This window comes from Macaca fascicularis, chromosome 13 (genome assembly GCF_037993035.2).
Source record: "Macaca fascicularis isolate 582-1 chromosome 13, T2T-MFA8v1.1".
Lineage (NCBI taxonomy): Eukaryota > Metazoa > Chordata > Mammalia > Primates > Cercopithecidae > Macaca > Macaca fascicularis.
The window spans coordinates 23,145,630-23,172,910 of record NC_088387.1 but is presented as its reverse complement, the minus strand read 5'-3'; the positions used below and the strand labels follow the sequence as shown (position 1 = coordinate 23,172,910).

The window sequence follows — 27,281 nt, the reverse complement described above, 5'->3', positions numbered from 1 at the left end:
ATCAAAGTGAAAAGAACATGTATGAGATATGTTGAATAAGCTATAAGCTAGTGTAACAGCTATTAAGCATTTTAAAAAGACGTCAAAAGCAGTTCTAAAAACTGTTTTTGTTGTTGTTGGAGAAATGTTAAGAGGACAACAAAAGCTGTTTACAAAATAGTAAATACAATAAGAGCTTTCTTTCATAAAAATGTGCATCTGAGTTTATGTGTATGCACAAAAAAGAAATCTGTGGAAATTCACCCCGAACGTTAAAACTGATTTTCTTTTTCTGGGTCTTGGGCTTTCATGGGACTTTTATTTCTGTTTACTTATTTGTGTTTTCTAATTTTCCTACAATAAATACGTATTTTGGCTGAAAGACAAAAGGTTTTCTTTTTCCTTTCTTTTTTGATTAATATTTACTTACATTTTACAGAGTCAAATCTGGAGTGGAGGGGAAGACGAGCAAAGTCCAGAATGAGTGTCAATTAAAGCTTCTCCAGGCTGAACAGCATGTGGGGGCAGCAGTCCTCTTGATACTAAAGTGGGATTTTGTGTGTGTGTGAGTTCTTCTTTGTTGTGCAGTGAAAATGCAATTATAGAAAACTAATTTGCAGTTGCTCTGAAAACTAAATTTGTTTCCCTGTTGTTTCTAGAGGTGCTTCTTTAACAATTCAGTTTAGGCTTAAAGCAATTATGCACTGTGTTGAAAGGGCCAATACAAAGTAAAGAGGGGACATAAATCTCTGCCCTTACAAGTACTATTTTTCTCTCCCAGCTAACTCTGAAACCTCTTCTCCTCTAATTTGTGTATTCTTTTTCCTTTAACAAGCACTTCTTTTCATGCTGATTAAATCATGGGAGATAAAAAAAAGCCCAGATCTGGAAGCTGATAGTCTAGTTGAGTCAACAAGGCACATGTTGGAAAAATTAACTAAAAAATTGGGGGCAGTATGCACTAAGACATGAAATGACTTATACAGAGGTCTTCAGCGGTTAAAGGTAGGGCTGGTAACTTTACTGTGGTCATGGTCTAGATCAGCACTGTCCAACCAAACTTTCTACAGTGATGGAAATAATTATTTTGCACTGATTAATACAGTAGCCACCAGCTACATGTGATTATTATTTGAGATGTGATTAGTGCAATTGAGGAACTAAATTTTAAATTATCTACCTTATATTTCAATTTAGCTACATGTGGGTCGGGTGTGATGGCTCACACCTGTAATCCCAGCACTTTGGGAGGCTAAGGCAGGTGGATCACAACGTCAGGGGTTTGAGACCAGCCGGCCCATATGGTGAAACTCTGTCTCTACTAAAAATACAAAAATTAGCTGGGCGTGGTGGTGTGTGCCTGTAGTCCCAGCTGCTCAGGAGGCTGAGGTAGGAGAATCACTTGAACCCGGGAGGCAGAGGTTGCAGTCAGCCGAGATTGCACCACTGCACTCCAGCCTGGCTGACAGAGCAAGACTCCATCTCTAAAAAAACAAAAAACAAAAAACAAAAAACAAAACAAAACAAAAGCTACATGTGGCTGGCTGGTGATTATGGTATTCAAGAGTGCAGGCCTAGGTTCTAGAAGGTGTCACTAGTTAAAGTAAGACTTGTTACTTGAAGGAAGGGAGGATTCGAAAAACAGAATAAACAAAAGTGTTCCAGGAGAAGACAAAGTATGAATGAGCTGTACTCAAGTCATACCGAAGGTAGAAAAGTGCTTCATGCCTGGATAGGGGTTTGTGCTGTGTTGCTACACTGGGCAGCCCACGTCCTTGAGAGAGGATTTGAAGATGTAGGTAATGAGGAGTCATTGATTATTTGAGATCAGTAGATTATCATGGCTCTTACCTTGTGCCAGGCATTTTGTTGAGTGCCTTAAATGGAATATTTCATACTATAACAACCCTTTAAAGAAAAAAAAAAAAGACTGAGGAAAGGGTGACTGAGCTTATCAAGGAGATCCTTGAAGAAAAGGGAGGAATAAACGTAGATTTGTCTAGGCAGCTTGGCAAGAAAAGAAACGAGTGCTTGAGGAGGATTAAATGAAGGTTCCTCCCCCAGGTAGGTCAAACCCATTTGGGCTGAAAGCAGAAAGGAAGAACCTACTGCAGAGAAAGAGGGGGAAGATCTGGACAGGGGTGAGAGGCAGCCCGCAGGCCTCAATGGCTGTCCTGGAAAGGGAGAAGGGGCTCCTGGGCCTTTGGGTACATGAGAATGTTCACAAAATGGATGATACACAGCAATACTTGGAAAAGAGTGACAGAGGTTGCTGGAGCTGGATTTTTTTTTTTTTTTTTTAAATCTGTGAAGTAAGAATCAGAGACATCTGCCAAGAAAAGAGGGAAGAAAGAAAAATGGAGTGGGGAGAAAGGAGATCTGAAATAACATCATTTGGGGTTGCCCTAATAATGACTACCACCACCTTTATCATGTGGTTTTCCTGAGTCTATTATGGGTATTTACATATATTATCTCCTTTATCTCACAATTTAGTTAAGTATTATTAATTCCAATTATTTCTCAGTTATACGGAAGTTAAGGCTCAAAAACGTTACCACTTTAATTTAAAAAAAAGGATTGCCTACCACCTCACGCCAGGGGCTGTTCTAAGCAAAAAACTCAGGCAAGGGGCCTGCCTTCATGGTTTTATGTAAGTAGTGCAGACAGAAAAATAAAACATCAGATCATTTCAGAGTTTAAGTGGTGTGGAAATAATAAAATGTGTTATGGTATTAACGGTGGGGAGGAAGTACAGTTGTGTGGTCAGCCAGGGGAGGACCCTGTAAGGGGACAAGTGAGCTGAGAACTTTAGGATGAAAAAGGCAGGAGGAAGAGTTTTCCCGGCCAAGGAAAGGGCAAGTGCAGAGGCCCTGAATCACGAACTAGCTGGGCTCCTAAAGAAATGCAAAGGTAGTGCAGCCGACCCTGATCAAGGAGGTCTAGGCCAAGGCTGGAGACGCCATAGCAAGTTATGGGAAGGATTTACCCAAGGGGGCAAAGCCGATCCGATCCGATAGCATAAGGCTTCCTAGGGAGCAAGGGCCAGGCTGCCGGGCTCTCCAGCGCGTGTTCTTTCCACCCGGCTAAGCTGCCCGGCACATGGCTCTGGGGCGAGGCCACCGTCAGGAGAAGAGGTTCCCGGCCAAGGGGCCAAAGGGCCCGCGGGGGATGGGGACATGACTTCCTGGGTGTCGCAAGCCCGGGGTAGCGCTGACAGCCGGCGCGGGCCTTTCGCTAGCAGCAAGCGGCTCCCCTCGCCCGGGCCTGATCATCCCCGCCTTTAATTCCCATTAGCGCCCCAACCCGCCGCAGCACCAGCCCGGGCGGCCTGGCTTGGTTTTTCATCCCGGGAGGTGGATGCCTCGCCCAAAAGTTCGGAATGACGGTACCCCTTTCCCTTAAGAGCGATGAGGAGACGAAATAAATTGGGGTCAGGGCGACGTCCTACGGAAAACAGTCCTTTGTATTTTTGTCTGGTTTTCCCCTATGGCTTTCCAGAAACTACTCGTCTCTCGGTACGCTCTCCAAGTCACCCCCTCCAACAGCGAGCCCGTTGGTTTGGCCCCTCAGCCTGGATTGGCTGAAGGCTTACGCCTCGGCCAGGGATTGGTTTCTTACCACTCCCCGCGCCCATTGGTTGGGTTTCCCCACTTCTGGGCGGAGTGGTGAAGGCCGGTTTCCGCCCCCTTGTTTACGGAGCGCGTAGTTGTAGCGCTTTCCGAGCGCTGGGGCTGTCTCTAAAGTTACCTATTTAGCTCCTCAGGCCAATTGGGGCCTCGCTCCACCCTCGCCCTCTCCCTCGCACGCCTTCCGCGTGGTACGACCCACACCTTTAGAGCAGCGGTGCGTGTGGGCGCCGGTCGCATTCCCCCGCCCGCTCTCCCCGGGTCGCCCCCCCCACCCGAGGGTGCGCTTGGTACGGCCCGCGCCGCCTCCTTTCCTCGCGCGGGTGGCCATCCCCTTCCCCCCAGTCGGCAGCGCTTGGTGCCGCCCGGGAGAACCAGGTCATCAGTCGGTTCCCGTGAAAACAAAAACAATCGGCCGCGCGGCCGCGGGTACCCGAACGTCGCGAGCGGGGCCCGGAGACGCGGGGCCGGGTGGAGCGAGCGAACGGGAGCAGCGGCGACGCGCCGCGGGGCCAGGGCGCCATGGGGCAGGCGGGCTCCGGCTGCGCGGGGCTCCCCCGGCGCCGCGGCTAGTGCGCCCGCCGCTTCGGCTGCCTCAGCCTCCCGCGCCGCCCGCTTGGGGGACGAGGAGCAGGACGCGGCCTCGGCGGGGCTCGGGCCGAACGGCTGCGGACACCCGGGCGCCGAGGAGCCGAGCGCCGCCGCCTCCGGCATGGATCAGTGCGTGACCGTGGAGCGCGAGCTGGAGAAGGTGCTGCACAAGTTCTCGGGCTACGGGCAGCTGTGCGAGCGCGGCCTGGAGGAGCTCATCGACTACACCGGCGGCCTCAAGCACGAGATCCTGCAGAGCCACGGTAGGGCGGCCCGCGTGGGCGCGCGGGGCAAGGCCCACCGCCCGAGCCCCGGCCCCGGCCCCGCGGCGAGAACCCCTCACCCACCCTCGCACCTCTGGCCCGGCCCTCGCCTCCCCTGGGGCGCAGAGGCCCCCAGACCCCTGAGACTTTTTCTCCTTTTTCGCCCGATTTACCTCGAACCTGCCGCGACTTCGCTGCTAATTCAGAAGGAGCGCGAACCACCCGGAAACCCGGCCAGGAGCTGCGGGCTCCAGTCCGGATAAACGTGGGTGTGGGGGCCGCCTACCGCACCTGCAAATTGTCGCCCCCGCGAGTGGGCGCCCCTCGTCCCCCGCCCCCAGCCGGCCCCGAGGGTCTCACGTGGTGCTCGCGGCGCGGTCCTGCGGGCCGTGCGCGAATCGCCTGGGACCCCAGGCTCTGAGTGATGAGGGCAGTGCAGGCGGCCCCCTTTCCCCTCTGTGCCGCCGCGAATCCTTGGCCTGGGGACTTCGTTTCTTCGTCTTATTTTGGAAAGTCGAGCGTTATTCTTAGCTGTGGGTTAACAACAGCCTCTCCTGCAACTTCATGATTTGGCTGCTATGTGGACGCAGCTTCTAACTCCGCAGCGGCTCTGACATGGTTCCTTGGAAACCAGCTCAATCAAACCCTTCTGTTCTCCTAGTGTACCTTCTGATGACACTAAGGGGGAACGGGCGACGTTTGCCCAAGTAAATTGTGCACATGTTGCTGGTTACTTGCTTGTCTGGTCAAGTTCTTTCAAAAAAAATAAATTTTCCTATAGAAGGTGTTTCACCTAGATTTTTTTTTTTTATTGCCCCAAGCCCTGAGGACAAGTACTTTTAAAGGCTTGGTTTTCTTACACTTAAAAAGTCACAGCGATGATTCCTCTTGATCAATAAGTAAAGGACTTATTTAATGGGTTTATTAAAGAGGCTGAGGGGGCTTCTCAGCTTGTGGACTGAACAGAAATTTATGTGAAGGACGGTTTGGTAGCTGGGGGAAGATGCAGATTATTTGTGGCAGGTGAGATGAGGGCAGTGGCGTTAGCTGAGTGTCTCTCCCCTCCTCCTTCGTTTTTTCACACTTTGTTTTCCCAGACTGCATTTCAGTTGAGGATGGGTGCTGGTCCATGGGAAAGGAGGCTTACAGCAACTTCTCGTTCTGGGCACTGCAGTCATTTTTGAACTCCAGGAAGGAAGCAAACCTGCAGTCAGAGCGGATGAGATATTAATATGGAAAAACCGTATTAATTCTCTTAGGAGTTGCAATACTAGTATGGAAAAACAAGCAGACCTTGGTGGCTGCCTGTGAAGGGAAATTTGACGTGGCGATGATGATATAGTTCATAGACACAGGGAAGTGAAGGTGGAATGGGACAGGAATCCTGGGAAGACTTTGAATTTGGTTTTGGACATGTGAGGTAAAGTTGAAGGGCTTAATGAAGATAGAATCGAGGGCTCTCATATTTACTGGTGGCTGAAGATGCATAGGTCTAAGACTGTTTTCTGATGTCATTTTTAGGAGGACAGTGGAGGGGATCACTTAGATTGCACAGAAGAAAGACTGGGGTCTAACCGCAGTCTTGAATTTCCCTTGGTGAGTGGAGAGCCAAGGCTGGATAGAGCCAGCAGGAACCGAAAAGGGTGAGGGCTTAGAAAAGGAGAGGTTGGTTGGCTTTTATTTGGCTATTGGGAGTCAGTAACCCTCTGTGTTTGCAGTTTCATAGAATTGCTAAGACAAGCCAGATTACTGGGGGTTAAGAAGAAAAATGTGATGTGAACCGAGGTGTGGGAAATCCAGTACAGGAGTGGGAGGTATTCCCTCTGTGCTCCCGGCCCCGCCAAGGAACCAGTGGAGGAAGAGAATGAAGGGCCTAGATTTGGAGAGGTGGAAGGAACATTTCCTTTGTAGGGACCAGGTCATAGGCAGAGTTTGAGAGGAAAATGATGGAACAAAAAGTACCTTTCTTCCATGATAGAGGATGTAAGTTGAAGGGGGATGTGATTGTGAGCTTTGTTTTAGAAAATTTAGGGCCAGTCTCAAATGGATAAAATGATGTGTGAGGAATTGCTGAGGCAAGAATTTGTTTTTGACCTCTTCACTGGGTACTAGGGAACTTTTCTCAGAATTTATGGTCCGAGGGGTGTTGGCCACACAGTATGCTATGCTGTTAAAAACAGTCTGAGTTGGTGAGTTTGTGTGTTCCTTTTTCAGCCTAATTTTTTCCCTCTTGTCTACCAAATTGCTAGTCTTATATTGGTATCTCTTTGATTTCCTTTAATTCTTCAATAATAGGTTTAAGTGACTAAAGGTAGTTTACTTTAGTTTTAGCTAAAACTTAGTAAAAACGTGAAAGAAAATAAATACCACAAGTGTCAGGTCTAGCTTCCCAAATAAAATCTTTCTTCTTTTGGTGTTCTTTTGTGTGAAGATAAACATCATGCTTTGGCATCTGGGCTATGGTATTTTTGAAAACAAGTGATTTCTAAATTAAAGTTCTCAGCAGGTGATGTGGTAGATATTACATTGAAACTTAAATATACCCTTCTCAAAGGTATTTCACTGAAAACTGAGTTTGGAACTCTATTTTCAAGTTTAAAGGGAAGATTTGAGGGCTTCTGAATATACCTGTCTGGGCAAATGATCCCGGTAACCTGAGAGGCTCTAATTGGGACCCCTTTGTCAGGACTTCCGGACCTCATTCTTTGAGATTACGTGTGGTAATCTTGCAAGAATCTGGTGTGAATAAAACAGAATTTTTGAGGACTATATGGAACACATCATTGCATCATACTGGTGAATGACTGTTGCAGAAGCATCCTTTAGCTAACGTAAAGGGATTGGTTCAGTTTCTGAGGATGAATGTTTTATGTTAAAAATGTTTTTTCCTCTCTAAAGTTGTGAGCAGACAGCTATATATTAAATGAGCTGTTAGGATAGTTTGTGATGGAAACTGATCATACATAAATAGAGTTTAGTTAGATAGTCCTGCAGTGAGCCCTAAAATTTCTCAGGTGGTCTAAATCACCTTTAAGTAGCCTGAAATTCTTGCACATAAAATTTCTCTCATTAATCTTTTTTAAATCAAAGTTTCTTAGTGCAAATACCCTTGGGGGAATGAGGATAGTATGGGCTGGTCTCTCATACCTGGGTGAATTGGTTTGTGCTGTCCCGTTTAATCCACCTCTAGCCAAATCCATCAGCCTCAGAACAGAATATCTTTTTTTTTTCTTTCTTTTAAATGGGGTTGTGCTGGTATCAGGCTTGCAGCAGAGAACAATAATGGAATATAAGGCTCTGAGAGGGAAGTGCAGGCTTTGACTTGGTACTGTAGCCAGTTAGGGAATATTGGTGGTTCAGGGACAACATAGTTGTAATAGAAATATGAAGAAGCAATAAGAACCCAGGGAGAATATTGAAGAGCTGTGTCAAGGCCCAAACCATTCCTCTCCCTGGAGACTGATTGACTCTAGACTTCATGCTTTTGGAATTAGAAACCTTAGGGTGGTAGATAGGAGGGTGGGGAGTGAGCCAGAGCCTGCAGTGAGGTGCCCAAGGTAAAAGGAATAGAGATCACAACTTCTGTCATTTAGTTGTGTCAGCCTTTCAGTGAGGGTTTCCCTGTGAGCACAAAGTTTGGTGTAAGGTTCATTGTGGTTTAATGTAGGCTGGTGGTCATTCCCAGTGTGCCTCGATCTAATTTGTATAGTGCACTGGTGCTTCTAAAACTTCACTCATAGACATGTGCACTCTTACTTTTCAGATGGACTAACGATTTTACTTAAGTAGATTTATCTTAGGCAATGATATTTGTGTAGTCCTACATGCGGTGCGTAGGTATTAGGTATAATACACTACATGTTAAAATAAATTCATAACCATTTAAATATTAGTTTACATACTAGCTAAAATTACCATTTGTGTCAGTGGTATGGGAGCCACGTTTTGGATAACCCTGAGTTAACAGGGTTTGCTACTGTATGGTTAAATTTTGGTGATTTGATTTGTGATTATATGCCTTTTAGCATTTTTTTCCTATTGACAAATTTATGTTGTTTCCCATTAGCACCACTGTGGTGGAAGGGAAAAACAGAAAAGAACTATTTATCATGTTTTGCTGGTATTCTGAATTCATACTTTGTGAAAGAAAATTAGGCAGAAACAGTTGGTAATGATTTCAGGACATGTTTAAAGTATACTTGGGAAAATTGCAGTTTTTGTAAGAGTAAAGGACATGCAGTATTTTTTTCTGATTATTTTTAGACTATTATTTAACGGAGTTCTAATGTGGCTTCTGAAAGTGACTTTCAAGGAATTTTCTAAATTTAAAATGCATTTATTAATTTTTAGTAGGTCATATATTTCAAATGGTATCCATTCAAACAATGAAAAAGATAACCCAGTAAATAGTACATTCAAATGGTATAAACTCAAATGATAAAAAAGCATACCCAGTGAAAAATCTTTCTACTCTTGTTCCTGGACCACCTGGTTGCCCACTTCACAGACATAAATGCCAGTTTCCAGAAAAAAATTTTCATTGTTGTTTTTTGAGACAGCCTCCCTCTGTCACCCAGGCTGGAGTGCAGTGGTGTGATCTCAGCTCACTGCAACCTCCACCTCCTGCTTCAAGCAATTCTCCTGCCTCAGCCTCCCGAGTAGCTGGGATTACAGGCGCCCACCACCACGCCTGGCTGATTTTTGTACTTTTAGTAAAGACAAGGTTTCAACATGTGGGTCAGACTGGTCGTGAACTCCTGACCTCAAGCAATCCACCTGCCTCGGCCTCCCAAAGTGCAGGGATTACAGACATGACCCATCACGCCTGACCTCCAGAAAAAATTGTAAAAGAATCCAGTGAAATGACGATTTGTCACTTTCCCTTTTTTCTCTAAGGAATCGGATATGTATTTCCATTTACTATGATTAAGGCTTAGTGTTATCTCACTTTGCAAGTTGGTAAAGATGTCTTTATCTGTGGGAGTGATCAACATATACTCTATTGGCACCTAAAACTCCTTTGGTGTGTGTGTATTTTGTGACTTTTCGTAGTAAAACTCATGTAAACCATAACTCCTACCCGTATCCCTTTGGTGAATCAAAGAAACTGTTGAAAATTTGGTTACCAGTTGGAGAACCGGTTTCTTTTTAAAAATGTGGGGGTAACAAATGAGAAGGTAAGTAGGCAAGTAAACATGAAAAAAAAAAAAAATCTTGTGGAGGTCACATTTTTAACTCATCGCTGTGGCATGATATTGCATCAGGACACAGAAACCAGAGGTTGAGGGTCACATGTTAGGTATAATCTTCCACTCTAAAATTTGGATTGTGTATATTATATATATGTGTTGAAAAGTATGCTTATTTGTGTATATGGATGATCTGTGCTTTTTCAGAGCTGACCAGTGTTGAGCATATTGTTTTCAACGAAAGTAAATGTATTATATCAGGGCTTGGTAGACTAGTAGCTTATTTACCTTTTTAGCCTTATTCTGTGGTATACATGGAGTAGGCCACATAGCCAGGTTGCCCCTTTGTTACCTAGACTTTTGCTAAATACTGACAAGACACTCTTGAGTCAATAGTGACTTTGTTTTGAATACAATTTGGTATCTGTGTTTAACATCTAGTCTGGAAAATAGTATATCAGTAGGTCATAAATAAAAGTTTGGGTGGACATTGTTCAGATATTCTAAGAGAAGAACAGACTGTTTCTCTAGTTATTTAGGCTATTTTAGGTGATAAGAATAAAAGGTCAGTATATTAGTGTTTCCTGTTGGGTTTAGAAGTAGATTTAACTTTGTTAGCCATTTTTTTTTTTCCAGGCTCACTCTGGAGATAATTAATTCTTTGTTATTGGGCACCTTATTCATTTAGACTGGCAGGTGACATAATAGTTTTCATTAAAATGGAATTTGTGGATGTATAAACAGGCTGAGGTTAGGGCTAGGCTGGCTCCAGGGGCACCAAGGATGTCATCAGGACTGATCTTCTCTTCTGTCAACTGTTGGCTTCATTTTCAGGGAAGTTTGCTTCCCATGGGGTAGAGATGACCAATGGAGCTCAAAAGACAGGAACGTGGCTGTTTTGTTGGAGATACTCCGGGGAGTACCTTTATTATTCGGTTTTGGATTCTCTCCCTAAATCAGTAACTGGGGCCGGGGAGCCAGGTCTTCTGGCCACCTTGAGCTGTGCTCACCCCCTCAGGAGGTATCTGGCCTTATGATACACTGTTCATCAGGTAGAGAAGAGACAGTTCTAGAAAGGAACACTTAAACCCAGACAGAGTAATAGATGTCTGTTACAGTGGAACAGCTACATGTTATATCAGTAACATTCTCTGAGATGTTTTCCTGAGTAGTCTCGCCTTCTCAGCTTTTGCCTTGCCTCCTAACTATAATGTTCATACAATTCAAGTAGTGAGTTGTTAGTATGACTTAATCTGTAGACTAGAGAATACAACTTGGTTCATATTCCTCTTGGGAACTTTTTTGAAATGACTTTAATGCTTGACATGGTAAAGTTAATTTTCCTAAAGTTATTTTATTTCCAAAGTAAACTCTGGATAATAACATTGGTAAGGAGAAACTTGCCAACACTTGTGTGATACTATTATACTACAGCTGATAGAGAAGTTTCTGTTGTTTTCATGTCTTAGTCTCTTAGTCTTTAGGATGGTGAAAATGGTGTTTTAGCAAACTGTTCACTTGGAATATTAAAACTAACTTGTTGTTATTTAGGACCCTGCTTCTTCATCTGTAAGGCTTCTGAAGTCTTTGAAAATGATCCCAAAATGCAGATTAGGGAGAAAATTGTGGAGGGCCCTGGCTCTGAGCTATGTGTACTTGGAGACCCATGGTACTTCCAGGAGATGATGCTCTCTAACTGGCCGTTTCCTTGAAAGCTCTAAGAGTAGCAGAAACTTCTGGCCATTCTCTTTAGATTAGATGTTAGCTCAACCCTTCAAGAAACAAAGACTAGACTATCTGGCAGGAGTCGAGGATTTTGAGAAATACAGTGTGCTTTCACCTTATGTGGGTGTGGTGGTTGTGTGGCTGAGCTCAAAAGGGTGGTTTGGGAATGTCATTTGGGGAGGACATAGGCTTATATTACCAAGTCTATCTCCACTTAAGATGGAGGCCTGGATGGTGATTTCTTCTGTTACGGGGGCACAATGTAGTGTCAGGCTGTGTGTTATTTCTGATGAGTTTGTTGTATCTGCAGAATTCATATGGGTTTAATTCATCTTATTGATACATGAAGACATTTGGGAGGAGATGAGGAAATAATCTTTTAAAAGAAATGTTATTCATGGCCCTAGTCCTCCAGGAACTTAGAGGCTAGTTGAGAAGATGAGTCCGTACTTGTGGAGTAGTACCTAAAATTTTGACCCTGGGCCCAGGAGGTCTGGGTTTGAATCCTTGCACTGCCAGTTTACTGGTTCTACAACCTTTTTGGTTTTTTTTTTTTTTTTTGGAGACAGAGTCTCACTCTGTCACCTAGGCTGGAGTGCAGTAGTGTGTGATCTCAGCTCACTGCAACCTCTGCCTCCCGGGTTCAAGCGATTCATGTGTTCCCAAGTAGCTGGGATTACAGGTGTGCACAATGCACGGCTAATTTTTGTATTTTTAGTAGCAACGGGGTTTGACCATGTTGGCCAGGCTGGTCTTGAACTCCTGGGCTCAAGTGATCCACCCGCCTCAGCCTCCCAACAGTGCTGAGATTACAGGTGTGAGCCACTGCACCCAGCCTGATCCTACAATCTTGCTTAGCCAGTTTTTCCTTCAGTTAACTGACATCACAGAGTTATGAGAATGAAATAGATAATAGATGTGAACTGGCTTTGAAATTCGTAAAACAGGGTAGACGTGTTATTTATAAAGTCTGTGCCTTAAGTAGTGTTAAGCACTTTTTTAATTTTTTTTTTTGAGGCGGAGTCTCGCTCTGTTGCCCAGGCCGGAGTGCAGTGGTTCCAGCCACGATCTTGGCTCACTGCAACCTCCACCTCCCAAGTTCAAGCGATTCCCCTGCCTCAGTCCCCCGAGTAGCTGGGATTACAGGCACACACCCCCAGGCCTGGCTAATTTTTTTTTTTTTTTTTTAATTTTAGTAGAGACGAGGTTTCACCATGTTGGCTGGGATGGTCTTGATATCCTGACCTTGTGATCTGCCCGCCTCATCCTCCCAAAGTGCTGGGATTATAGGCGTGAGCCACCACGCCCGGCCCACACACTCTTTAATTGAGACACTTTGAGTAATATTTAGGTGTCTTTATTACTGGTTTATGTTAAATACCATTCTGTGCCAAGTGGTCTGATTAACACTGTAAAGAATGCTGAAAAGGTATCAGGAAGAGTCTTTAAGGAACTTAGAAGTTAGTTGGAGAAACCAGACTCATATTTGAAAGGGGGAAAAAACAAGACCGTGGCACAGTATATAACAGTGCTTCTGGTTAGTACAGACACCAGTGAAGAGAAAGAGCCCTTAGAAAGAACTGCATGGGGGTAGATAGGCATTATTTCAACTGAACTTTAGATCACCTCATCAGTAGTTATTAATCACCACTTATAGGTAGAACTAAGCAAAATCTTCTAGGAGTTACAAAGAACAGGCATTTTCATCCTCTGAGAACTTTGTGTCCAGTTAGGGAGATGAGACTGGCATTTTTTTAACAAACACACAAACAGAAGCAGTGCCCTATAATGCAAGGTTATGTATCTAGGCTAAATGCTACATGAGTGGTGCAGATAAAAAGGAGTGGGATTTGAGACAAGGAGAGACTCTTTTTACCTATGGGAAGTTTTAGTAGCAGAGATTGAATGCGAATAGTAGAAAAAGCAGATGGAGTGCCTGGAGGGGAGGATGGCAAGAACAAAGGTGTAGAGGAGTGAGAGGTGAAGGACCAGATTGCAGGGGAAAGGCGATAAGAGCATTAAAATTACATTGGACAGGTTTTGTAAAGCCATGGATACCAGGGAAAGTAGTAGACTGGGAAGATACTGAATTACTTTGGGGTGGGGTGGGAACATTTTGAATAGGGAGGGGACAGGGACATCATCAGAGACCAGTTGTCAGCAATATTTAGGTTGGTTTGGAGTTGGGAGTGAGGTTTGAGTAGAGGCAAGAAGGTTAGTTAGTTAAGGCTAAGTGTCAACCTAGATTTGATGAAACAGAGACCTGTCTTTGGGTACTGGTGGTAGAAATTTAAAGGGACCCATGAAAGGGATCTTTTGAGGGAAGGAATGACCAGGAGTTGGTGCACAGATGGAGTCTGGCAGAGTAGGAGAAAAGGGCAGGAAAAACCAAAGGTTAATCCAAGGTTTTAAGCATGAATGATGGGGAGATCATTATGGAACCAGGTAGAAAGTAGAAAGTTTAGGAGAGGGAAAGGTAGGAATCTGAGTTGGATTTTGTTTTTGTTTTTGTTTTGGGTGGGGGCGGGGGGTGGGTGGAAGGGGCATCTCACTGTGTGGCCCAGACTGGATTGTAGTGTCTTGGCTCACCACAGTCGCTGCCTCCTGGATTCAAGTGATTCTCCTGCCTCAGCCTCCCGAATAGCTGGGATTACAGGCGTGCGCCACTACCACCCGGCTAATTTTTGTAATTTCAGTAGAGATGGGGTTTCACCATGTTGGCCAGGCTGGTCTTGAACTTCTGACCCCAAATGATCCACCCACCTCGGCCCCCCAGAGTGCTGGAATTACAGGCGTGAGCCACCGCAACTGGCCTGAGTTTGATTTTTAAATATGAAATCCAGATTCCAATGCTACAGGAAACCTAATGTGGTCCCACCTTTCATTTCAGAGATAAATGAGATGCCTAGAGATTAAGTCTTTATACTTGGAATTTGAAGGGAGTGAACAGGTTCTCTAAAATGTGACTGTCACAGACATATGTTTAAAATCTCATCCCAGCACTTTGGGAGGCCGAGACGGGCGAATCACGAGGTCAGGAGATCGAGACCATCCTGGCTAACACGGTGAAACCCCGTCTCTACTAAAATACAAAAAAAGAAAAAAAAATAGCCGGGTGTGGTTGCGGGCGCCTGTAGTCCCAGCTACTCTACTCGGAAGGCTGAGGCAGGAGAATGGCGTGAACCCGGGAGGCGGAGCTTGCAGTGAGCTGAGATCCGCCACTGCACTCCAGCCTGGGTGACAGAGCGAGACTCCGTCTCAAAACAAAAACAAACAAACAAATAAAATCTCGTGCCTGTATCTTTTTTCTTCTCTCTGCAGTTCTTGCCTCATATACTTTGAAGCCTTTCCTGTCTTCTCTATGATAGTCATTGATATTGTTCTTTGCTCCAGTAGCACTATTAGTCTGTACCATGTAATTGAGCTCTTAAATATTAACTTTATTTCGTTTTTTCCTCACGCTTGGTTTTGCAGCACACTGTGCCTCTAATTTGATGCAGTGGTCTTTAATAATCTCTCTGGATCAGAATGCCTGTCTGTCAATTTACTGTTCTCTGAAAGGTCAGGAGTTGAACACCAAAAATACCATGCTTGCTTTTACCTTGCAGATTTACCAGCTACTAATATATGGAAAAAAAGATTTGTTTTCTGTGTGTACCTCCTCCAGAAAAAAATTGATGTGTTCTATTTTATGCATTTTCTCCTTCCTCTAAGCAGCCGCTGTGTCCTAGGTGCTGAAGTAGCTCACAAGAAGCTCAAAGTTTCAGTGGACCGCAGTTTATTTTACTACAGACGAAGTGAAATAGTCCTTTATTTTTAAAAAATACCAACCTTACCTTTTCAAGTTTCAAGTTTTTCTATTCTAATACTTCGCAAGGATATCTATGGTCACCTTGTCAGTGATTTTTGTAGAGTCAATCTTAGATCTTTTTATCCTTTATCTACTTTATTCCCATTCTAAATTTCTTAAATCTGTGTAGAAATTGATAACATGGGAAAAGTATCTTGAACACTGCTGATGAAGGCCTTCAGCACTCAATAAATGTTAATTGAATCTAAATGTCATAGTTCTCCCTTTTACCTTTTTTTTCTGTTTTTTCTTGGTTTCATTTTGTATTTTAAGGCATCAAGGCTTTTATAAGAGTGGTATATTGTAGATTCTCCCCCGCACCAGCCTTCTTAGTGATGCCTAATACTCCTTTTGCTTTCTGATTTTAATGTTTTTATTTAAATAGCTAATCTAGAATGAATTCCGGAGTATATCTCTATGAGGTCTGAGTTTTTATTTAGATACGGTTACATTTGTTTCCTAAATGGATTTCTTCGTATTTATCTGCATCAGAACTTGTGTTCCATTTTGCTTTCCACTTAATTCTAAATTTAAGATCTCTGTCCATCTTATGAAAGTAGAGTTAACTTTTTATAACTCAGAAGAGCTCAAATGCAATACATGTAATATTTATAAACTTGGATATTTTAAATTTTTCCTGCCTACAGGATATTCATTAAAATGTCAAGCCAGGTCTTAGTGATTTCTGGGAAATCTCATTTCTCTGAAAATATTCTAGTCTTAAGTGGTGATGATTTTCAACCTTTTTGAAAATCATCACCACAACAATTCTTTTTAATATTGTGCTTCCCTCTTTTTTTATAGAGTGCTCTCAAGTATGGTGGGTCTCATGTCTCATGTTTGACTTGTGGGCAGCATGTATTTCATGGTGTAATTGACACCTTTAAACTAACTGCCTTTTATAGACCAAATTAGAACTTTTTATTATCTCCTGATGAGCAGACATTTCAGGCTACAACATGGTGTGCTGCCTACCAACCAGCTGTTTAGTTTTAGCAATGCTATCTTTAACCGTGTGTTTGTGTAGTTGAGCCCCCATCCCCCCATATCATAAAAATAAGTGGCAGACAGAAAATTAAAACTGCAAATACTGAGTAGGGATGAGAAACATACTTGTCAGTGTTAATGATATATTTGTCTTGATTGTATTAAGGTGAGTCAAAATAGTGGGTAAATCTTGTCACAGAGCTGGACATGAGACGTAGTTTTTTTTAACCCTTGTGATCAGTAAGGAAGAAAGTAAAACAAATGTATGTACAAAATGCTAAAACTATATTGAAGGTGTAACCAAGGTATAACTAGGGATTTTACAGTTTTTAGCTTTGTGCAAACCAGTCACCCTTTTAATATGTAAATTTGTTCTACCTTCCTATATTCTGACTTAGAATGTACTTTTGTAGGGTCACATTATGTACTAGAGATGTTTCATTGCATCTTTGACAAATGTGGGAATAGTTTTGTAAAAAAGAAACTGTCTCAAAAGTGACTTGAGTCAGAGCACAAACCCATTAATTCCTGGGGTTGGTGGGAGAAGTCGTTATTTGGAAGAGAGAAGGAACTGATGCGGGGGGACTCTTTTATGAATGTGTGTTATTTGGAAATATGTGGGCATATGTGTGTTTGTATGTTTGTGTTGATCTTGGATACTGTGACCTTGTTGAACTCTCACCTATTCTTGGATTGTGTTTGTGTGTAGATTCCTTGGGATTTTCTACGTAGGCGACAATGTTGTTGACAATCAGGAACAGTATTATTTCCTAACTTACTTGATATTTGGAGAACTTAGGCTGCAGTGCTATTGTGTAGCAGATGCTAAACATTCTGTGAGAGAGTGAGGGATCAGTGAACTGCTGAGTGAAACTGCTGGCAGTTTCAGAGGGTGTTGGTAGTATCAGACAGTCTTCAATGCTGGGTTTGAAATTGAGATTATGTAATACATAATTAAATATTTTCATATGTATTCTTTTGGTAACTAGTTATTGAATGTGTAGTATATGCCAGTTACTATGCTAAACATTGAGGATTAGTCATATTTCCTACTAAAGTTAATTTTGTGGGAGGAATGGACAAATAACTATTTACAACAAAGTATGAAACTCTGATAGGGAAGTATAGGATGCTGTGGAAACATTTTTCTAATTTATTGTTTCTGTGAAACTAGTGGGAATACATGCTGAAATGGCAAAGCAGTGAGTCTCAAGGGCAGAACTTGAAAATTTTGAGAGTGTTGTGCTTAAAATCTGTTTATATAATAAAAGGTGCTGTTCTATTGTATTGAAATTTTTAACTTAATAAAGCAACACAAGTAGATTGTCTACATATGTTGGTTCTTTGCTTGTATTGAACATGCTAATTCTTATACTTGTTTAATCATAAAAGTGACTTTAAAAAGTACTTGTGACCATTCAGTGATGAGTGAGCATTGCGTCAGAGCTGTTCTTTCAGGCTTATGTATTGGGCCTGGGTTCCCTGGGTTTATTATATTGGAAGACACAGTTAGTGCAGGACTTTCTCCTGGATGATAAGTGACCACTGCAGCGGCCAACCTGGATGTAGTTATGGTGCAGATGACTGTCACAGTTAACTTCCCAGCTTTTCTTCTAGAAACTGAATCCAGTTAGATTTCATTCACATAAAGGTTCCCCTAGAAGCAGGTCGTGTTTTCATACAGAGAGATCAAAAAAAATTAGAACTCTCCTAGTAGGACTTATAGAAGTTTGGTTGACTGTCAGTCTGGTCATTATAGTGATTTTCAAACCTGTTTTTACCTTTGGCCGCTTTCCACTGAATCCATTTGAAAATGCATTAGTGAAATATTTCTCTCTTAACAGGGCTTTCCCAGGGTTCTCTTTCAGATTATTCCATTCTGCTTTTCTTGAGTTTCCAAATACCTTGTAGAAATTATTTTTCCTTGGAGCATTCTGAGAACTCTCAATATTAATTAATTGGCCGTAAACTGCTTGTATCTGTCATTCATAAAATTGAAAACCAAAAATTAGAGGAATTTGTAGATGGTAAAGGAAGAAAAGGAGGTAACAAACAGCACCAAACTCTAGGTATATAAGTTACTACGATTTGAAAATATCAGCAGATTTCAAGGTTGGTGCATGGAAGTTCAGTGGTAAATTCTAGGTGACCTGTCTCCTCCAGCTTGGCTTCTCCTTTTTTATTTTTATTATTATTGTTTTTGAGACCGAGTCTCAAGTCTCGCTCTGTCACCAAGGCTGGAGTGCAGTGGTGCAATCTCAGCTTACTGCAGCCTCCCCCTTCAGGGTTCAAGCTATTCTCTTGCCCCAGCCTCCCTAGTAGCTGGGTTACAGGCACCTGCCCAACACCATGCCTAGCTAATTTTTGTATTTTTAGTAGAGACGGGGTTTCACCATATTGGCCAGGCTAGTCTCAGGCTCCTGACCTCAAGTGATCCGCCTGCCTTGGCCTTCCATAGTGCTGCGATTACAGGCGTGAGCCACTGTGCCTGGCACCCTTTTTATTTTTTATATTTTTCCTATCTTGTTGTCTACTGATATAGAAATAAATGAGTCTGGATGGATAGGAGGTATAACTTTCTTTTAAAAAATATTTTCTTTATTTCCAAAAGAAATCCAGCACTTACTAACAGTCACTCTCCATTCCCACCCTGCCTCCTCCCACCCCAACTACCATTAATCTACGTCTGTCTCTGTAAATTTGTCTATTCTGTACCTTTCATGTAAATGAAATGACACAATATGTGGCCTTTTGTGTCTGGCTTATTGAATACTTAATGTAATATTTTCAAGGTTCATCTGTGTCATAGTATGTATCAGCACCTCATTTCCTTTAATGACTGGATAATCCATTGTTTATCCATTCATCATTTGCAGGTTTGGTTTGTTACCAGTTTTTGTCTTACGAATAATGCTACTGTGAACATTCTGATTCAGGTTTTTGTGTGGACATGTTCTTTTGGGTATATAACTAGAAGTGGAATTTCTGGGTCATATGATAACTGTTTAACTTTCTGAGGAACTGCCAACTTGTTTTCCATGGTGTCTGCCCCATTTTATATTCCAATAGCAATGGAGAAGGCTTTGAATTTCTCCACATCCTTTCCAACACTTGTTACTGTGTTTTCCTGGTAGCCAATCACAGTGGGCATGAAGTAGTATCTCATTGTAGTTTTGATTTTCATTTCATAAATGACCAATACTATTGAGCATCTTTTTGTGTGCCTATTGGCTATTTGTGTATCTTCTTTTGAAAAATGTCTATTCAAATCTTTGACTTTTTTTTTTTTTTTTTTTTTTTGAGATAGGGTCTTGTTCTGTCATCCAGGCTGGAATGCAGTGGTGCAGCCATAGCTCACTGCAGCTTCAACCTCCTGGGCTTAAGGGATCCACTTGCCTCGGCCTCCCTAGTTGCTAGGACTACAGACATGAGCCACCATGCCCAGCCACATTTTTGTATTTTTTCTGTAGAGACAGGGTCTTGCCTTGTTGCCCAGGCTAGTCTCAAACTCCTGGGCTCAAGTGATTCTCCCACCTTGGCCTCCCAGAGTACTGGGATTACAGGCTTGAACGGTGCCTTGTGCTTTGCCCATTTTTAAATTGTGGTGTTTGTCTTGTTATTGTTGAGCTTTAAGAGTTCTTTATATAGTCTGAATACTAGACCCTTTCAGAATGTGATTTCCAAATATTTGCTTCCCTTCTATGAACCATCTTTTCACTTTGTTGATAGTGTTTGCAACACAAAAGTTTTTAATTTTGATGAAGTCCATTTTAATTATTTTTTCTTTGGTTTCTTGTGCTTTTGGTGTCGTATCTGAAAAACCATTGCCTAATTCAGGGTCAAAAATGCATCTGTTTTCTTGCAAGAATTTGATAGTTTCAGCTCTTACATTTAGGTCTTTATTCCATTTTGAGTTAATTTTTATTTTTGTTTTTATTTTTTTGAGAGAGAGTCTCGCTCTGTTGCCCAGGCTGGAGGGTAGTGACATGCTCACAGCTCACTGTAGCCTCGACCTTCTGGGCTCAAGCAGTCCTCCCACCTCAGCCTCCCTAGAAGCTTGGACTAGGGGTGTGCACCACCATCGCCTGCTAATTTTTGTATTCTTTGTAGGGACGGAGTTCTGCCATGTTGCCCAAGTTAGTCTCAAACTCCTGGGCTCAAGCAATCCACCCACCTCGGGTTCCCAAAGTGCTTGTATTATAGGCATGAGCCACTGCATTCGGCTCATTTGAATTAGTTTTTATATATTATGTGATTCTTTTGCATGTGGGTATCTTGTTGTCTCAGCACCATTTGTCGAATATGGCTCTAAAAAAAAAAAAAAAATTTTTTTCCTCACTTTATTTACCATCAATTCAGATACTTGTATGTGTTGCACATTTGCAGGCACTATTAACATAAAACTGGAGTATACAATTTGCAATAAGGACTTGGCCTTCCTTTGGGGGCTTATGTTTAGTAGAGACTGATGATGGTATATATACATGAAATTGTTACAATGGGTTATAGTTAAGTGCGGGGGGAGTAGGGGAGAGGGCAGAAGTTACCAGAAATTCAGAAGAGAGAGTAAGTCTGTGGTCACATGGGTTCATAGAGAAGATGAGGCTATTGAGGTTAGGTATGCTTTAAGTACAGAAAGATCAGAAATGGCCAGAACGAGCTACTGAGGCAATTAGATGCTTTTGGTCCAAGAAATCTATGGAACACCTTTTAAACAGATTTTGAAAATTTCTTGAAGTACCAAGTCTTGTCTTAGCCTAAATTATTAGAAGTTGGAAACCTAATTGTGTCATTGAAAATTGGAAACACTTGATAGAAACTTTGTGCAACTGTATTTAGAGATAAGGAAAGCTTTTTTCTTACCTTTCATTTCTCTCAGTAGTTGTCATTGAACAGACTTAATATAGTTCCTCTTCACAGTTCCTGTAACCTTTTAGGATTTCTTTTAATAGAGCTTTAGAGAAACTATTCTTGTCATCGTCACTGGTTACTTCCACATTGTAAATCCACTGGCTATTCTCAGTCCACATCTTCCTTGACCTAGTAGCACATCAACACAGCTGGTTACTCCTCCTTCCTTGACACATTTTCTTCTCTTGGTTTCCCCAACATTATACTTTTCTTGAGTTTCCTCCTCCATCACAGTTAGTGCTTCAGCAGTCTTTATTAGCCTTCCTTTTCCAGTTCTATTTCTTCCCAGCCTCATAAACTTGGTGTTCTCAAGACTCAATTCTTTTATCACTTCTCTGTGTCTGTACTGACTCCCCCGATGGTTTCATATAGTCCCATGCATTGAGTTTTATATATATATATATATATGGCAGTGACTCACAAATTTGTATCTCCAGCCCTAACACTGCTGTTGAACTCCAGGTTTGTATATCTCACCAACTCCTCCACTTATGCACCGAGGTGCCTACTCAACGTCTCAAACTTCACAAGCCCCAAACTGAACTTTCTCTCTCTCCTCATCCCTCGTACCTGCTCAGCCTTTATTCTTTTTTGGCAGGATGGGGAGTTGAGGTCTGGCTCTGTCACTCAGGCTGGAGTGAAGTGCTGTAGCTCCCTGCAGCCTAGATGTCCCAGTCTCAAGTGATGCTCCCGCCTCAGCTTCCCAAGTTGCTGGGACCAAAGTCGTGTGCCACCATGCCCAGCTAATTTTTGTATGTTTTATAGAGACAGGGTCTGACTCTGTTGCCCAAGGTTGGTTTCAAACTCCTGTGCTCAAGTGATCCTCCTGCCTTGGCCTCCCAAAGTGCTGATTTGTTTTTTGTTTTAATTGAAGACAACCCCATCTTTCTAGTTGACCCAGGCTAGAATCCTTGGAGACATCTGTGAGTCCTTTTCTTCCCTCATGTCCAGTCACGAAATCCTGGACTGAGCCAGTGGTATTTCTCATCTAGATTGCTGCCACAGCCTCTTATTTTCCTGCTCAGTTCTGGTACTCTTGTTGCCAGTTAGACTGACCATATGAAAATGTTTTATCGGCCAGGCATGGTGGCTCATGCCTGTAATCTATGTAATTTGGGAGGCCAAGGCAGGAGGATTGCTTGAGCACAGAAGTTTGAGACCAGCCTGGGCAGCATAGTGAAGCCCTGTCTCTGCAAAAAATACAAAAATTATCTGGTGTGGTGGCAGGTGCCTGTCATCCAAGCTACTTGTGAGGCTGAGGTGGGAGGATTGCTTGAGCTCGGGAGGCAGAGGTTGCAGTGAGCCCAGATTGTGCCTCTGCACTCCAGTATGGGCAACAGAACGAGACCCTGTCTCAAAACAAACAAACAAACAAAAACCCCCCCAAAATTTTTTTTGTTAGTTTATATGCCTTCTCTGCTCAAAACCTTGCAGTGGTCCCTTTCAGTCAACGTAAAAGCGTTAAGTCTTTAAAATGCCAAAGATCCTACCAAACCAGGACCATTATCTCTTGGACCTCTTCTATTTTCCTTGGCCAGAAATCCACTTTTGACATGCTGGCCTCTTTGTTGTTTGAATAGTCTAGGTGTATTTTGCAATAGGGCTTTTCTCCCCTCAGGCTGGCATGCTTTCCCCAAAGCAGCCAGCCACATGGTAGGTAGTTCCTTCACTTTTTTCAAGTCTTGGCTCCAGTGTCATCTACTCAGTAAAGCCTACCATGCCAGCACTGTTTTAAAGTTGCGGTTGCTCCACTCATACATGCTCCCCATGTCTCTTACCCTGCTTTTTTCCCCCAGGTAGCATGTATCATCTTTTGTCATCATTTATAGTTTGCTTATTTTGTGTGTTATGTCTCTTGCCAGAAGTTAAGTTCTTGGGAAGGGATTTTTGGTTATTTTGTTTCACTGCTGTACCTGTCACATATAATGAGTGCTCAATAAATATTGGTTAAATGAGTGGGCATCCTAGGGCTGTTGTACTCTTGGGCTCCTTGTTCAAATTCTCAGGTCCCATCCCAGACCTACTGAATGAGAAACTCTGGGGATAGGGTCCAGCTACTTTGTTTTAACTTTAAGTGATTCTGAAGTAAATTAAAATTCAAGAACCTCTGCTATATAATGTTGGTTAGCATTTCAGAAACCAGGCCTGTTGCTTACAGGTGGGAATATGTAGATATAGAGATAAATGACAAATACCATAACTGGATTTGTTTTATCTGTCTCTTTTTCTCCCTTTTCCTCTTTTTTTCCCGCTGTAGGAACAAAATTTGGAGGGAGGTAGCTCAGGGAAAGGATGTAAACTGTAGTAACTTTTGGTTGATCATGTGTGTCAGGGGTCTTCCAACCCACCTTTAGGTTCCAGTGATTCATTAAAAGAATTCACACAATTCAGCATATAATCTTAGCTAAAATTTATTACAGCAAAAGGGTGCAAAGCAAAACCACTAAAGGGAAAAGATTCATGGGGCAAAAGTCCAAAGTTAGGCAGTCCAGAGTTAGGCAGTGGGTGCCTTGGTGACCAGCCCCCAATAAAAATCCTGGGCACTGAGCTTCTAATGAGTTTCCCTGGTAGGCAACCCTTAACACTTCTCACAACCCATGGCTGCAGGAATTAAGCATGTTCCGTGTGACTTCACTGGGAGAGGACTGTTGGAAGCTTTCTCCAAGCCAGGAGAAAGCCAGGTACTCACTGCCCAGCAGGTATCAAAATTCTAGGTTCCCAGAAGGAAAGCAGATGTTCACCATAAACCACACTGTACAACAGTTTAGGCACAATGAGCCATTCTTTTCAGCTAGGGCAGGGGTCCCCAAACCCCCGGGTATGGACCAGTACCCCTCCGTGGCCTGTTAGGAATCAGGCCGCGCACAGGAGGGGGCAGGTGGCGGTGAACGAGCATTACCGCCTGAGCCCCACCTGCCGCCAGATCAGTGGCAACATTAGATTCTCATAGGAGCATGAACCCTGTTGTAAACTGCACATTCGAGGGATCTGGCGCGCGTGCTCCTTATGAGAATCTAACTAATGCCTGATCTGAGGTGGAACGGTTTCATCCTGAAACCATCCCACCCAGCCCTCGTCCATGGAAGAAATGTCTTCCACGAAACTGGTCCCTAGTGCCAAAAAGGTAGGGGGAACACTGAGTTAGGGAGTGATGGGAACACTCCCAAACTCCCAAGTTTCTATATGTCAGCCAAGAGGCGACTTTGTAAGCAGGACTCTCTAAGGGTAGCAGTCTATGACCTGCTGTGTTAACTCTTTTCCGCACATGGTGGTATCCAGGGAAGTTTGTTTTCTTCTACTTCTTTATATGGAATATGATGTGTTTGCACTAAATCATCTCTGTTGAGGAAATTTAGTAACAATCAGAACGTTTTGAGAATGACTTGAACAGTGTAACTGGGTTTAATAAGTGAGTTTATTCACTTAGACTTATTTTCTCAAAAATAATAGTGCCTTGACAGTATTATTCACAGTCTGTGCTGGTTTTTGTAATGGTAAAAATGATTACTTTCACAGTAAAATTTTCTTATTTCCCAAAATAAAAAAAGTTATATCTTTCTTAGTATCCATTTGAAAAATCACATCTGTGAATGTGACCATCAGCTTCAAAGCAGATACTGAGTTTTCTTCACTTTTCTTCCATCTTTTGTGGTCCAAAAGGCCCATTAGAAACTTGCCATTTTTGGGTTTGTTTTAGTGAGTAACCAATCTTTCTTTTTTTTTCTTCCTTTTTTAATAGGCCAAGATGCTGAATTATCAGGGACACTTTCACTTGTTTTGACACAGTGCTGTAAAAGAATAAAGGATACTGTTCAAAAATTGGCCTCGGACCACAAAGACATCCACAGCAGTGTTTCTCGGGTTGGAAAAGCCATTGATAAGGTATGGTATTGAAGGAAGTGTTTTGTATTTTTTAGCTTCATTCTCTTTCTTCTGTCAGTACTTTGATAACACTAGCTTTCACAAAGTGTGCTACTCCTGTCATGTTTGCTTTTGATAACTTTTGCAGGTCTTGTTTTACCATGTTATTCTTACTCAGGTTCCCTGTTGCTATTATTTAAAAAATAAAAACAAAATTAAAACTCTCTGCTTTTATAGCTTTGTTGTTTATCCGTTTGAATACATGACTAGAGCTCCTAGGGTCATGATGAATAAAGTTCCAAAGAAATTTTAACCCAACATGTGGGAGTTTGTTTACCAGGAGTAACTTCTGCTAATTCCTGAATAATTCCCTAGCTGTGACTCTGTCCCTGTTATGGGATGATTAGAATAACAGCCTTGTATCAGTCTCCCCTGCATCATCCCAACTGTTATCTTCCTATGAGCATTCCCAGCTACTTTTGAATTTTGCCTTCTGTGTGAATGAGTGAGTGGGTTGGTTGCTAGGCAGTGAGGCTGGTCACTTTTATTTGATGTTTTTTTTCTTGTGACATTTTTTTAGTAAGCCATCTTTGACCTGGTGGTTGATTTATAAGCAGTTATCATTTTTAGTACTGGCGGATTTTATTCATGGAGTTCATAGTCCTATTGGGGCCTAAGAGAAGTAGCGCAAGGTTACTGTGTGATACCTCTGACTACTTCAGACATAGGGGAGATTGTGACTGGTCACACATCGTAAACTGCTGGGAGGGTAGGAAGAACTTCTGAGGAGTGCCCTTTGTAGCAAAGGCATCTTCTAAACAGTCCTATGAGTTACTTAGTCTGTACTCACAAGAGTGATAGTTGTAACAGAGGTAATAGAAGCTCATTGAATCTGAAGAGTGGTTCGTGTAACTCATGGGTAGACCCAGCTGTTAGAAATTATCCCGTGAAAAGGCCAGGCTTGATGCTGTTTGAGTCAGGACTATATGCTTATAAGGCATTACTGTTCACTGGTAGGTGTGGTATGACAAGACCGTGAGTGGCAGGGGCTCAGAGGACTTGTTTTGGTAGTCGTGGCTTACAGAAGTGTTCGTGACCTTTCAGAAAGTTCTCACCACTCCCATAGTGGTGTGAGGGGTATGACTCGGCCAAAGAGTCAAAGGTTGGTTTTGGCAGCCACAGGGTTCCAGCCACATTGTTACATCAGTGATGGCAGTCACCAGCAAAGTCTGGGAAGGCAGTGAGTATTCTCTGAAATGGTTTTGAGGTTGGGAAGCCTGTTCGGTAACTCCAAGAGAGTGAACACAATTTTAAAAGTGGGTTTGACATCAACCCTATTTGGTACTATGATACTTGAAGTCTTCAGTTGGTTCCTGGAATGGTTGTTGGTGTGTGTGAGCTTAAGAACTATGGGAGTGGTGGTGGGACACTTCATTTTCTTCCAGCAGCTGTATCCTTCTAGAATGTGATGGGGCACTTTAGAGATGGTCTTAAATCACTGTGGGTGAAGAACCCTCTGTTCCTCTAGAGGTACAGTAACTACTTATGGTGTCTAAGAAGATTCAGATTTTGATGTTGACAGTGACCAAGGCATCCTGGTGATTCTAATGGCTCAAAGTTCAGAGAGAACCCCAATAAGTTCCTGGGGACATCTGCATGACCACCAGTCTGCTTGCAGTTATAACAGAGGGTCAGCATTTGGACAGTAGAACCAAAGGTGCTGTGACAGTGAGAAGAGCTAAAGCTTCCAAGGCAGCCAATCAGAGATTCTTGGAATAAGGGGGGATGGGCTCAGCAACTATAATTGTAGCGTGTGGGCTATTGACTAAGATCTGGAGCAGTTGGGCAAACAATTCACCAATTATGCTTTCTGCAGCTTGTAGGGTGACCATATATGTCCCCGTTTCCTAGTTTATGTTTGTTGTCCTGTCATGATTATCAGAACCTTCTTTTGCTCTTGTCCTACTTCTCCTGGTGCCTGGCTGAGCATGTCTTACTCCAGATCTAGCAGGTCTTTATAGATATTCATAAGGGTTGTCAGATATTTTGACTAATCTTTAAGGCAAAACATTGTCTGGATGTACTTGGTGCCAAAAATGGAAGTATCTTATTGGGAATGGATATCAAGGAAACACATTTATCATGAATAATCTACATTCTGGCTTATTTGGGCAGGGGGATGTGTTCGAGGTGAAGATTCCTAATTACGTATTTTTAATTTACTTGTTGCTCTTTTGAGGACATTATTTTTCATGCCCTTGGAAGTTATAAGGACTTTTTCAAGTAAATCTTTTAC

General features: G+C 42.7%; 1 protein-coding gene across 2 annotated transcripts in view; it reads left to right on the top strand.

Moving 5' to 3' along the window:
• The first annotated feature begins 3,942 nt into the window (after window positions 1–3,942).
• The window catches only part of RMND5A (required for meiotic nuclear division 5 homolog A), a 61,815-nt gene continuing 38,476 nt past the window's right edge, over window positions 3,943–27,281 (top strand). For both annotated transcript variants that reach the window (XR_012422076.1, XM_005575364.5), the window contains exons 1-2: window positions 3,943–4,462; window positions 24,864–25,006. Coding sequence is in view for 1 of the 2 variants with exons in the window: in XM_005575364.5 (XP_005575421.1) it covers window positions 4,321–4,462; window positions 24,864–25,006 (285 nt within the window). In the remaining variant the exon portion in view is untranslated. The remainder of the gene's footprint in view (window positions 4,463–24,863; window positions 25,007–27,281) is intronic.